This window comes from Babylonia areolata, chromosome 8 (assembly GCF_041734735.1).
Source record: "Babylonia areolata isolate BAREFJ2019XMU chromosome 8, ASM4173473v1, whole genome shotgun sequence".
NCBI classification, from domain to species: domain Eukaryota; kingdom Metazoa; phylum Mollusca; class Gastropoda; order Neogastropoda; family Buccinidae; genus Babylonia; species Babylonia areolata.
In genome coordinates, this window is record NC_134883.1 from 16480373 (window position 1) to 16493679 (window position 13307).

General features: G+C 45.9%; 1 protein-coding gene across 1 annotated transcript in view; it reads right to left on the minus strand.

Annotated features, from left to right (window-relative positions):
• Positions 1-13307, minus strand: part of LOC143285062 (sex peptide receptor-like) — a 52440-nt gene that overhangs the window by 1238 nt on the left and 37895 nt on the right. The window contains exons 3-6 of the mRNA XM_076592249.1: positions 8216-8586; positions 5513-5747; positions 2488-2789; positions 1576-1759 (exon numbers count right to left, since the gene is read on the minus strand). Of these exons, the coding sequence (XP_076448364.1) occupies positions 1576-1759; positions 2488-2789; positions 5513-5747; positions 8216-8415 (921 nt within the window). The 5' untranslated portion in view covers positions 8416-8586. The remainder of the gene's footprint in view (positions 1-1575; positions 1760-2487; positions 2790-5512; positions 5748-8215; positions 8587-13307) is intronic.

Below are 13307 nucleotides of genomic sequence, written 5' to 3' on the forward strand. Positions count from 1 at the left end.
CCTCTTCTGTACTGTGTTGATTTAGTGAGCAAATTGTGCATATATGCATATATTATTATTATTATCATTATTGTTATGATGATGAGCATTTACGCATAATCTTGAAAATAAGCCATAAGCGTCTAGAAATAGAACACGTATGTAAATATCAAAAAGGAGAAATTGAACACAAGATACCAAACATTATCAAAAATTATTCACACCCCTCCCACCGCACCTCCCCCCTCCAGCCAGCATATACGCACAAACAATACACACAAGCACACGCACACACGTAAGTCATAGCACACACTCATAAAAAGTACACAATCAAAAATACAACCAACAAATTCGGAAACTATCAAAACTATCCCCCCCCCTCCCAACCCTACCCCTCCCAAAAAAGGTTATACCATTATATTCTTAGTCCGCCAACCAGTTAAAAAAATGGGAATGTAAGCCAGGGCATACCCTGGGCTGGTACTGGGGAAGGAACCTGTGGCAGGAAGAAAGGAAGAAAGAAATATAAAAGAAAAAAACACGCGGTATCAACAAAGACAGGATGGCTCACCTTTAACTGCTCAACAGGCAGGTGTTTGAAGTAGTAATCACTGAGGGTGATAAAGAAAGAAAGGAAGCTGAGGAAGGTAAGACAGGATAGTTCACCTGTGACTGTTCGACAGGTATGTTTGAAGTAGTAGTCACTGAGGGTTATAAAGAAAGGAAGATGATATGTGTGAAACAGAGTGGCTCACCTGTAACTGTTCGACAGGCATATATTTGAAGTAGTAATCACTGAGTGTTATAAAGAAAGGAAGATGATAAGTGTGAAACAGAGTGGCTCACCTGTAACTGTTCGACAGGCAGGTGTTTGCAGTAGTAGTCACTGAGGGCGATAAAGAAAGAAAGGTGACAGACGAGGTGTAAGACAGGATCGTTCACCTGTGACTGTTCGACAGGCATGTTTGAAGTAGTAATCACTGAGTGTTATAAAGAAAGGAAGATGATATGTGTGAAACAGAGTGGCTCACCTGTAACTGTTCGACAGGCATATGTTTGAAGTAGTAATCACTGAGGGTTATAAAGAAAGGAAGATGACGTGTGAAACAGTGGCTCACCTGTAACTGTTCGACAGGCAGGTGTTGGAAGTAGTAGTCACTGAAGGCGATAAAGAAAGAAAGGAAGATGACAGGTGAGATGTAAGACAGGGTGGCTCACCTGTAACTGTTCAAGAGGCAGGAGTTTGAAGTAGTAGTCACTGAGGGTTATAAAGAAAGGAAGATGATATGTGTGAAACAGAGTGGCTCACCTGTAACTGTTCGACAGGCAGGTGTTTGAAGTAGTAGTCACTGAGGGTGATAAAGAAAGAAAGGTGACAGACGAAATGTAAGACAGGATCGTTCACCTGTGACTGCTCAACAGGCATGTGTTTGAAGTAGTAGTCACTGAGGGTTATAAAGAAAGGAAGATGATAAGTGTGAAACAGAGTGGCTCACCTGTAACTGTTCGACAGGCAGGTGTTGGAAGTAGTAGTCACTGAAGGCGATAAAGAAAGAAAGGAAGATGACAGGTGAGATGTAAGACAGGGTGGCTCACCTGTAACTGTTCAAGAGGCAGGAGTTTGAAGGAGTAATCACCGAGGGCGGTGATGAAGGTGTAGACCATGTAGGGGCACTGGAAGATGAAGAAGGCGATGACGATGAAGATGAGCATCAGGGTGATTTTCTTCTCCTCGTGAGAGATGATGGACTGGATGCGGGAGTCAATGGCCAGGTGGTACCTGCACACACCCCGGGTACCTCCCTTGTCACTGATCCGCTGCTAGGGCATCCAGCCACCCATACTGATCGTGTGTGTGTGTGTGTGTGTGTGTGTGTGTGATGTGTGTGTGTGATATGTGTGTGTGGAGAGAGAGAAGGGAGGGGTAGGGGAAGGAGATATTTATACCCATGCGTCCGTCAGTCTGTCAGTCCGTCATACGCATGCCTTATAATGGCTTGATTTAGACAGAACAGGAAGAAAAACTGGCACAGAGAGAGATGGAGGTGGGGGTTTCCTTTGCAGCGATTTGGTGTGCGATGGGAAAGACCGAAACACGGACAGAGAAAGAAAGGCCTCGCCTAGGTGTTACAAGTAATGTGAATTCTAACAGCGCTAACTTTGGTTAACATCAACAAATGTCCTGCGTCCACTCAAATTAAATAAAGACTACTTAATAGAATTTTTTCTTCTTCTTCGTTCGTGGGCTGAAACTCCCATGTTCACTCGTATGTACACGAGTTGGCCTTTACGTGTATAAACGTTTTTACCCCTCCATGTAGGCAGCAATACTCCGTTTTCGGGGGTCTTTATGGAAATGAAAATGTGCAATCCCAGGCTCGATATAAGCACAGGTTCTACGCTAATTACACACACACAGGACAAAGACGTGTGGGACCAAGAAGAACTGAGCGCTGCTAAGATGTCTAACTCCCCTCCCTTCTCCACCCACCCCCGGGTGGCGTGTACCTGAGGTATCGGGTGCTGTTCCTGATCTCCACCACCAGGCGGGTGTTGAGGACGGCCAGTGCCAGCAGGGGCAGGAGGCCGGCCATGATGCCGGGCACGATGATGCTGTACACCGTGTTGTTGTAGGCGTCCTCCTGGCGCCACTCCAGCACCACCTTGCTGTACGTGCTGTTGTCGGCCCGGTACAGCCGCTTCTCCACCAGCGCCATGTCCAGGAAGTTGGGGAAGCGGACCACCAGGGCCAGCAGGAAGATGAGGCCGATGAGGTAGCGGGCCCTCCTCGTGGTGCAGATCAGCATGGCCTGAGACATGCAGGACACCACCAGGATACTTCCTTGTTGTCTCAACAAGACAATTCCATGACACGTTTGTCCATAAAAAAAATCATTGTTTTCCATGTTAAGCCCAGTGATCTAAATTGTGTAAATATCCAACTACAATGAATAAATAAATAAATAAATAAAGACAATAATAGATCAGCTGAAAGGATCTAAACAGATTATACTTAAAATGATAAATGCAAAATACAGTGCAGAATTTAGCAGTGAAATACTAGATTTAATCATCATACTTAGCTAAGTCATGCACTCAAGTAAACATATTCAAGAAAATAATATCATACGGCTAAGACGTGCATTCCTATTCAACGGCATCTCAGACCTTATGATGCAGCACGCGAGGGAATAACACTCCAAACATTGTCCAGTCAGCGCATTTGTATAGGTTTCTGCAGTCACACACACACACACACACACACACACACACACACACACACACACACACACACATACAGCAGAGGAGGCAACTGCTGTCTGGACAATCTGAGCCAGAATTCGATCATGGCGGAGTGTCTTGCCCAAGCTACATTCCCACTCTCTTGGCCAAAATGGTTTTAGAATAGTCGGCGTTAGGATGATACCCTATGGCCAACTAGACCCCAAGGTTGCAGCACTAAGAGTCAGTGCAATTTTGCCCCCTAGTTTGGGAGTAATGGTCTTTAAAGACAAGACCAAGCTCTAAACGAATTGACATTGCAGTGGAGAACATCCTGAATTTGAACAGACCACGACGGGCGCAATAGCCGAGTGGTTAAAGCGTTGGACTGTCAATCTGAGGGTCCCGGGTTCGAATCACGGTGACGGCGCCTGGTGGGTAAAGGGTGGAGATTTTTACGATCTCCCAGGTCAACATTTTGCAGACCTGCTAGTGCCTGAACCCCCTTCGTGTGTATATGCAAGCAGAAGATCAAATACGCACGTTAAAGATCCTGTAATCCATGTCAGCGTTCGGTGGGTTATGGAAACAAGAACATACCCAGCATGCACACCCCCGAAAACGGAGTATGGCTGCCTACATGGCGGGGTAAAAACGGTCATACCCGTAAAAGCCCACTCGTGTGCATACGAGTGAACACAGAAGAAGAAGAAGAAGAGACCATGTTATGCAGTACAATCTGTCCCAGGATGTGAATAAGAAAATACCCCGAAAAAAAAACAACTAACAGGTAGCAAAGCCTTTAATCAATTTATTTGACAGATGATGTGTTAATATATTTTCGCTGTTCCATCCCTTGTATCCACCTTCGTGGCACTGCAGTGAAATGGTTAAAATACTGGTTTAGGTTACTAAGACAGTCTGCAGATATGTATTAAAGTTGATGTACACAGTGTTGTTCAGATTATACGGACAAGAGAAGATAACACGGGTGTCGTGTGTGAAGTCCCTTCTTTGTACGACTAGTTTCGGTCAGGTGTGGTTCTCCGGTTGAGGCCAGGAATCATTTTCTGAAATCCTTTAAAACGTCTGCGTGGTATATGTTGTCAAGAGTGGTATTCTAATATGGAAAGAAGTTATCTTTTTTTCACTTTACAAACAGCTTTAAGCTTTGCTTGGAATAGGAGAAATATGTAATAGTCCCTTACATAATTTTGTACAAAAGCGCGCTTGCCAGATTTAAGACTTTCAGTATCTGTTATATGCACATGAATATGCTCACATTATTGTGCATACATTGAGTCCATTCTGTCAAAATCTGCTGGAATGTGAATCCAAATTTTTATTGTATTGTCCAGTTTGTTTATTCTACATTTCGAAAGAAAAGCCTTCCTCATATTGACAAAATTACGCACATTCAGGTTGCTATAGTTTTAAATCCTATGAACATATTATTTGCATTGCTAAATATATCGCCCTTTCTATCAGATTAAGAAATTGTAGGATTTTTTCATCAAATCATGTCATGCCGTAATCTGTTGAGTTATTTTCAGTTTCACATAATGCTGTATTGTATTGTAATCCTGAAGTTCTGTTTATTTCGATTTGGGCTGTAGGCCTATGCCATTCAAATTTTTTGTTCTTGTTCGTGATGACGTTGACGTGTGTGAGATGGTATGTGTGAGATGGTATGTGTGAGATGGTGTGTGTGTGTGTGTGTGTGTGTGTGTGTGTGTGTGTGTGTGTGACCTTCATGGGGTGGTGTGTGAAACCGTCATAGGGTGATGTGTGTGTGTGTGTGACCTTCATGGGGTTTGTGACCTTCATGAGGTGGTGTGTGTGTGACCTTCATGGGGTGGTGTGTGTGTGACCTTCATGGGGTGTGTGACCTTCATGGTGTGTCACTGTGTGACCTTCATGGTATGTGTGTGTGTGTGTGTGTACGTGTGTGTGTGTGTGTGTGTGACCTTCATGATGTGTGTGAGACCTTCATGGGGTGTGAATGACTTTCATGGTGTGTGTGTGACCTTCATGGGGTATGACCTTCGTAGGTGTGTGTGACCTTCATGGGGTGTGTATGACCTTCATGTTATGTGTGCGACCTTCATGGTGTGTGTGTGTGTGTGTGTGTGTGTGACCTTCATTGTGTATATGACCTTCACGGTGTGTGTGTGACCTTCATGGTGTGTCAGTGTGTGATCCCTCACGGTGTGAGTGTGGCTTTCATGGTTTGTCATTGTGTGACCTTCACGGTGTGAGTATGACCTTGATGGTGTGTGAATGTGACCTTCATGGGGTGTTATTGTGTGACCTTCATGGGGTGGCAGATGGCGATGTACCGCTCCACAGCCAGCAGCACGGTGATCCAGACAGAGGCGAAGAGCGCCATGTTCAGCAGGATGGTGTTGATCTGGAAGAAGGCGAAGAAGAAGTCCTCCAGGTGGCGGTAGCAGCTGCCCACGTGCTCGGTGACCATGATGACGGACAGCAGCAGCAACACCATCAGGTCTGCCACGGCCAGCGCCGTCAGGTAGCAGTTGGTGGACCTGGAAATGGGGGATAGGGGGCAGTCCACATTTGGGGCACAGTCTCTCTCTCGCTGTCTCTCTCTCTCTCTCTCAGTCACCCCCTCTCTTTCTCTGTAGTTCTCGCTCTCTTTCTTCCCCCCTTCCCCCCACTCCATCTCTCTGTCTCAATCTTTCTCTTTGCCTTCCTTGGGGTACAGTCTCTGACTCAAACTCTACCCCCCCCCCCCTCTCTCTCTTACTCCCTCTCTCTCACTCCCCCTCTCTCTCTATGGCTATCAATCTCAGCATACGTGGTATATGCGTGCGTGCGTATTAACGAGCACGCATGTGTGTCTGAAAATCGTGTAATGAAACAAAACGCATTGTCTAGTTTCAATTCTCTTTGGACAAATCAGTTCGGGTTCAGCTGGATTTAGTTTACTACAAAGCAGTTCACCTGTCATCATCTGTCCTCATTTCTCCGCCTCTGAGGTCCAAGACATCCTACTAAAGGCAGCCACTGGTTCAACGTGGAGTGATAGGCTAAGAGGTAACGCGTCCACATAGGAAGCGAGAGAATCTGAGCGCGCTGGTTCGAATCACGGCTCAGCCGCCGATATTTTCTCCCCCTCCACTGTACCTTGCGTGATGATCTGGACGCTAGTCATTCGGATGAGACGATGAAACGAGGTCCCGTGTGCAGCATGCACTTAGCGCACGTAAAAGAACCCATGACAACAAAAGGGTTGTACTTGGCAAAATTCTGTAGAAAAATCCACGTCGGTAGGAAAAACAAAAAAAAACTGCACGCAGGAAAAAATAAAAAAATAAAATGGGTGGCGCTGTAGTATAGCGATGCGCTCTCCCTAGGGAGAGCAGCCCGAATTTTACACAGAGAAATCTGTTGTAATGAAAAGAAATACAAATTCAAATTCAAAGTCACTGTGATCCCGCTGATACTTCTTCAGCATACACACATACGGCGTGTGCATGTATGCGTGCGTGCGTGCGCGTGTGTGTGTGTGTGTGTGTGTGCGTGCAGGCATGCGCGCACACAAACGCTTTCACACACACACACACACACACACACACAAACACACACATGCACACACACACACACACACACACACACACACACACACACACCACAGTACAGTGCAGCCCGCGCAGGGCCAGGTGACAAAAGCTCCCTTGATGTCAGAGAAAAGCACCGAGCGCCCTGAGGTAAACATGGTGAAGGACGCCCCACAGCTATAATGTGGGTCAGGGCCTGCTGTGTCACGTGGCCTGTTGACGCCACAGAGACCGACACCCGACCTGTCCAACATATCCCCTTCATGTCCACACCTTTGATACACCAACACCAGCGCTTTTAGCATCTAGCCTTTTTGGGCGCCTATCAGGTTCTCCATGTATGAAGCATGTATGGAGGTGCCGGGCTAGAGATAGCTGCGGTTAAGTGGTGATGGATGTCACTAAGTGCAGAGGATTTGCTGTGTGGGCTGCGTCCTGTGTACTTCTGAAGGAGAAGGGAGTTTGAGTGAGGCACTTTTTTTTATTTTATCCATGGTAACTGATTCAACTCGGTGAGAACGTGTTCGTTGATACAATGTCTTCCCCCCCCCCCTCCTCGCACCCCTGCCCCTCCCCCCCCACCACTCTTCACCCTCCCTTCCCCTCATCAGCTGCTGATCTGATGACGTCATCTCCTCGCGGGCTGCTCTTCTGTTAGCGGGCTTGTCTCGCGTGTCTCACGTGCATGCTATGCATAGGACCTCAGAGCACTGTGCTGCCCCATCATGACTGAACAATAATCATGCTGGACTTTTCTGTTCTGTATCTTTCTTTATTGTGAAAAAAAAAAAAAAGTTGAATGATTTACATGGAAGACAGACAGACAGGGACAGCTTTCAGTTCAGCACACAGTCGCACACCACACGAAACTCTTCTTTGATGCGCAGTCCAATAGGACATTTGTTATAGTTGTTTGATGTTGGCGTTTATAACGTTTCCATTTTCCCTAGCGTTGTCTCTCCCTATTCACCCTCTACACATACACACACTTTTACCCCCACCACCTCCCACAACCCCTACCCCCACGGTTTTTTTTTTGTTTTTTTTTTCCCCCGTCTAATATCACTTCAAGTGGAAAGACGTTAAACTGAAGACGAACGAACGAAACTCCTCCTGCCCCTTCCACATCCCTCACCTTTTTTTTTTTTTTTTTTAATATCATAATTATTATTTATTTATTTATCTGTGTTGTTTTTTTTAATATCATAATTTTTTTTTTCTTTTTCAAGGCCTGACGAAGCGCGTTGGGTTACGCTGCTGGTCAGGCATCTGCTTGGCAGACGTGGTGTAGCGTATATGGATTTGTCCGAACGCAGTGACGCCTCCTTGAGCTACTGAAACTGAAACTGAAACTCACCTAACTCCTCCTCCAACCTGCTCCTCCTCCCCCTCCCCCCACCACCCAGCCCTCCCTCTCCCTCCCTCCCACTCACGTGCACATGGTTTTCCGGCTGAGGACGACGACAGTGAGGACGATGCCGACGATGCCGACACTGTAGACGATGGGTTTGACGGTCAGGTGCAGCCAGCTGCCCCGCTGCCCACACATCCGCCCCGCCTCCCCGTCATAGTCCCCCTCGCTCCCGTACAGCGGGATGTACGTCACCGGCGCGTCATCGTACAGTGACGTCATCTTATCGGTCCCCCTCCACAGGGCCGCGGTGCTGTGCTGATGGTGACGTGGACTTGTGCTGACTCAGGATGATGGGGTGGAGGTCAGGGAGAGGGGCACTTGTTAACACAGGGCTGTCTGTGGTGACTGACGTCGCCTCCACACTTGTGACGGAGCTCAAGTCATCACGAACTGAAAGACAAAGAAAGATGACGAAGAAAGAAAGAGAAGAAAGACATATAAGAAAGACAGAAGAAAGATGAGAGAGACAGAGAAGAAAGATGAGAGAGACAGAGAAGAAAGATGATGAAGAAAGACAGAGAAAAAAGATGATGAAGAAAGATGAAGAAAGATTACCAACAAAGACAGAGAAGAAAGATTACCAAGAAAGACAGATAAGAAAGACGACGAAGACAGACAGAAGAAAGACGACGAAGACAGAGAAGAAAGACGACGAAGACAGACAGAGAAGAAAGACGACGAAGAAAGACAGAGAAGAAAGACGACGAAGACAGACAGAGAAGAAAGACGACGAAGACAGACAGAGAAGAAAGACGACGAAGACAGAGAAGAAAGACGACGAAGACAAACAGAGAAGAAAGACGACGAAGACAGAGAAGAAAGACGACGAAGACAGACAGAGAAGAAAGACGACGAAGAAAGACAGAGAAGAAAGACGACGAAGACAGACAGAGAAGAAAGACGACGAAGACAGACAGAGAAGAAAGACGACGAATACAGACAGAGAAGAAAGACGACGAATACAGACAGAAGAAAGACGACGAAGACAGACAGAGAACAAAGATGACGAAGACAGAGAAGAGAAGAAAAACGACGAAGAAAGACAGAGAAGAAAGTCGACGAATACAGACAGAGAAGAAAGTCGACGAATACAGACAGAGAAGAAAGACGACGAATACAGACAGAGAAGAAAGACGACGAATACAGACAGAAGAAAGACGACGAAGAAAGACAGAGAAGAAAGATGACGAAGACAGACAGAGAAGAAAGACGACGAAGACAGACAGAGAAGAAAGACGACGAAGACAGACAGAGAAGAAAGACGACGAAGACAGACAGAGAAGAAAGACGACGAAGACAGACAGAGAAGAAAGATGACGAAGACAGACAGAAGGAAGATGACGAAGACAGAGAAGAGAAGAAAGACGACGAAGAAAGACAGAAGGAAGATGACGAAGACAGAGATGAAAGACGACGAATACAGACAGAAGGAAGACAGACAGAGAAGACGACGAAGACAGAAGAAGGAAGACGACGAAGAAAGTCAGAGGAAGAATGACGAAGACAGACAGAAGAGAAAGATGATGACGAAGACAGAGAAGAAAGACGACGAAGAAAGACAGAGAGAAAGACGACGAAGACAGACAGAGAAGAATGACGACGAAGACAGAGAAGAGAAGACGACGAAGAAAGACAGAGGAGAACGACGACGAAGACAGAGATGAAAGACGACGAAGACAGACAGAGAAGAAAGACGACGAAGACAGAAGAGAGAAAGACGACGAAGACAGACAGAGAAGAAAGACGACGAAGACAGAGAAGAGAAGAAAGACGACGAAGACAGACAGAGAGAAAGACGACGAAGACAGAGAAGAGAGAAAGACGACGAAGACAGACAGAGAAGAAAGACGACGAAGACAGAGAGATGAAAGACGACGAAGACAGAGGAGAAAGACGACGAAGACAGACAGAGAAGAAAGACGACGAAGACAGAGAAGAGAAGAAAGACGACGAAGACAGACAGAGAAGAAAAGACGACGAAGACAGAGGAGAAAGACGACGAAGACAGAGAAGAGAAGAAAGACGACGAAGACAGAGAAGAAAGACGACGAAGACAGAGAAGAAAGACGACGAAGACAGAGAAGAAAGACGACGAAGACAGAGAGAAGAAAGACGACGAAGACAGACAGAGAAGAAAGACGACGAAGACAGACAGAGAAGAAAGACGACGAAGACAGACAGAGAAGAAGACGACGAAGACAGACAGAAGAAGACGACGAAGACAGAGAGAGAAAGACGACGAAGAAAGACAGAGAAGAAAGATGACGAAGAAAGACAGAAGGAAGATGACGAAGACAGACAGAGGAGAAAGACGACAAAGACAGACAGAGAAGAAAGACGACGAAGACAGAGAAGAAAGACGACGAAGACAGACAGAGAAGAAAGACAACGAAGACAGACAGAGAAGAAAGACGACGAAGACAGACAGAGAAGAAAGACGACGAAGACAGACAGAGGAGAAAGACGACGAAGATAGACGAGAGATGGAGGAAAGGGAATTAAGAGGAGCTGAAAGAGCAGAGAGGGAGAAAGGTCAACACTCACCTACACACTCCTTGCTCTGGCTCCCTCTTCTCCCCCCCCCCCCCCCCCCCCCCTCCCACCTCCGCCCCTTTACAGGGGAAGAAAGCCAAACATCCCCCCCCCACAACCCTTACCCCCCAGCCACCCTCCAGTATGATAACCCCGTGGAGCAACACACTTATGGCGACCCGCACACACTTCACCGGCTGTCTGCCTTGCGGTGAGGCCAGAAAAACACGGCACCGGCCCCATGTCCTCAATCCGAAAACAATCACAGGAATAGAGAAGGGGATGAGGTGGAGGGAGATGGAGGAGGAAGGGGTGAAGAAAAGAAAGCAGGGGTTGGGGGAGGAGAAGATGAAGAAGGAGGAGGAGGAGTATGGGGGAGGAGGAGAAGGAGAAGACAGAGGAGGAGGAGAAAGAGAGGAGGAGGGGAAAGAGGAGGAAGAGTATGGGGGAGGAGGAAGTGAAGAAAGAGATGAAGAAGGAGAAGAAAGAGGAGGAGAAGAAGAAGGATGGGGAGGAGGAAAAGAAGAAGAAGAAGAAGGAGGAGGAGGAGAAGAAGAAGAAGGAGAAGGAGGAGGAGGAAAAGAAGAAGAAGGAGAAGGAGGAGGAGGAAAAGAAGAAGAAGGAGGAGGAGAAGAAGAAGGATGGGGAGGAGGAAAAGAAGAAGAAGAAGGAGAAGGAGGAGGAAAAGAAGAAGAAGGAGAAGGAGGAGGAGAAGAAGGATGGGGAGGAGGAAAAGAAGAAGAAGAAGAAGAGGAAGAAACGGGATGCATGAAGTAGTTTTATGGCCCAGAAGATGAAGCCCAGAAGTGGATGAAGTGGGGAGAAGACGACACAGAAAACGAAAGTGGCAGCAGCAAAAACATCAACAGTGCTGAGGACAACAATAACGGAAGTATATATATATAAGGAACTGGAGGGACAGAAGAAGAATAATTTTACTCTTAAAAGCACAAAAAGTGAGGAAAAAGTGGAAAAAACAATATCAGAAGCACTGGCAACAACAACAGCAACAAACAATAAAAATGGCATGAAAAAACTTTTGTGATCACTAATCTACCAAAACAAATGGTTGAAACTGAAAACTAACTCTCTTTTTCCCCCGACAAGAATACCTATTATTTTGATTGAATGTGTCAAAAATGTTGAGATGGAGGGGAGGGGGCGCGAGAGATACGAACGAGATAGCTGGATTATTCTTTTTTTAACGTTGAAATACACAACATGATCCCTGTTTCTGTTTCTTTTTCTCAGTACTTTCCGGAAATATGATGAGAATGATTAATATTGTTTTGGGTTTGTTTTGTTTTTGTTTTGTTTTTCTCGCAAAAGAGATGGATGTTGGACGTTAAATCTGTTGTAAGCAACTGTCCCGGTCCTGTGGGATTTCAGCCTTTGTGGTTCAGTTTGTGGGTTGAAATGTTGGGGAGAGGCATTCTGGACATTGAAATTGATTGTTTACAGGCCTGAGCACGTATCACAGTTGAAGCAGAAACAAAAACCAAATTGACCCTTTTTTCCCACGTTAACAGGACGCGCATTGAGATCAGTAATTGTCATTTACAGCCACGTGACCCAGAAACCTGACATTGTTTGCTTTCAGGCGCCCCTTAGACGCTGAAGGGAGAGCACTTTCAAAGCAGAGACGGAAAGATGGCGGCACTGAAAGATGGACATGGGTTTTCTGATTCAGAGTCCATTGTCATCGGCTGGATATTAACAGTGAGTGATGAGTGATATGTTTGTTTGTTCTTTTATTTCTTTGTGTTTCGTTTGAGGTTTCTTTTTTTTTCTTTCTTACCTTTTCTTTCCTTTGTATTTGCTGTCTTTTCAAATATGTACATTTTTTTAATTTTGTTTGTTATTGCTGTTGTTGTTTTGTTTTTGTCTTTGCTTTTTACCTTTCTTCCTCCCTCCCTCCCTCCCCTCCCTGCCTTCCTCCCTTCCACGTAAGCTTGACATCAGTTCTGTTGGGATACAGTATGCAGCATGTCTGTTTCTCTGCCCGTCTGTTTGTCACCTGTTTCTCCCGTTTCCTTTTATTGTTCTTTCTTCTGTCCTTCCCATCTTTACCGGCCGTGGCTGTGCGCGTGCGCGCAGGTGTGTGTATGTGCGTGTGTCTGCGCTCATATGTGTTTGCGCCTCTGTGCGTATCCGCTCGCGTTCTAGTTGTGTCTCCTACCTGTCTGCTACTGCGCTCAAATATATTCCCTTTATGAAGAAGGAGAGAGAGAGAGAGAGAGAGTCAGATTCAGATGGTTTATTCAATAAGGCAATAGCCCCATGTGAATAATGGGCGATAACATTATTGTATGTCACCAGAACTATGGCGGTTAATCATGACGTAACTATATCTCTTAAGTGAAAAGCTTTATATGAATATAATGCCAAATTACGTATAACTCCATCATCCGTTCATGCCATCAGCAAATTAAATCGAAAATAACATGGATATGTATATTTCTTTGGGATGGATAAGAGAGAGAGAGGGGAGGGGGGGGGGGGGGGTCTATCATTTTAGGGATCACTAAAACTATCAAAATAAGCAAAATAAGCATGAACGTACAGACAGGTGTTCTCAA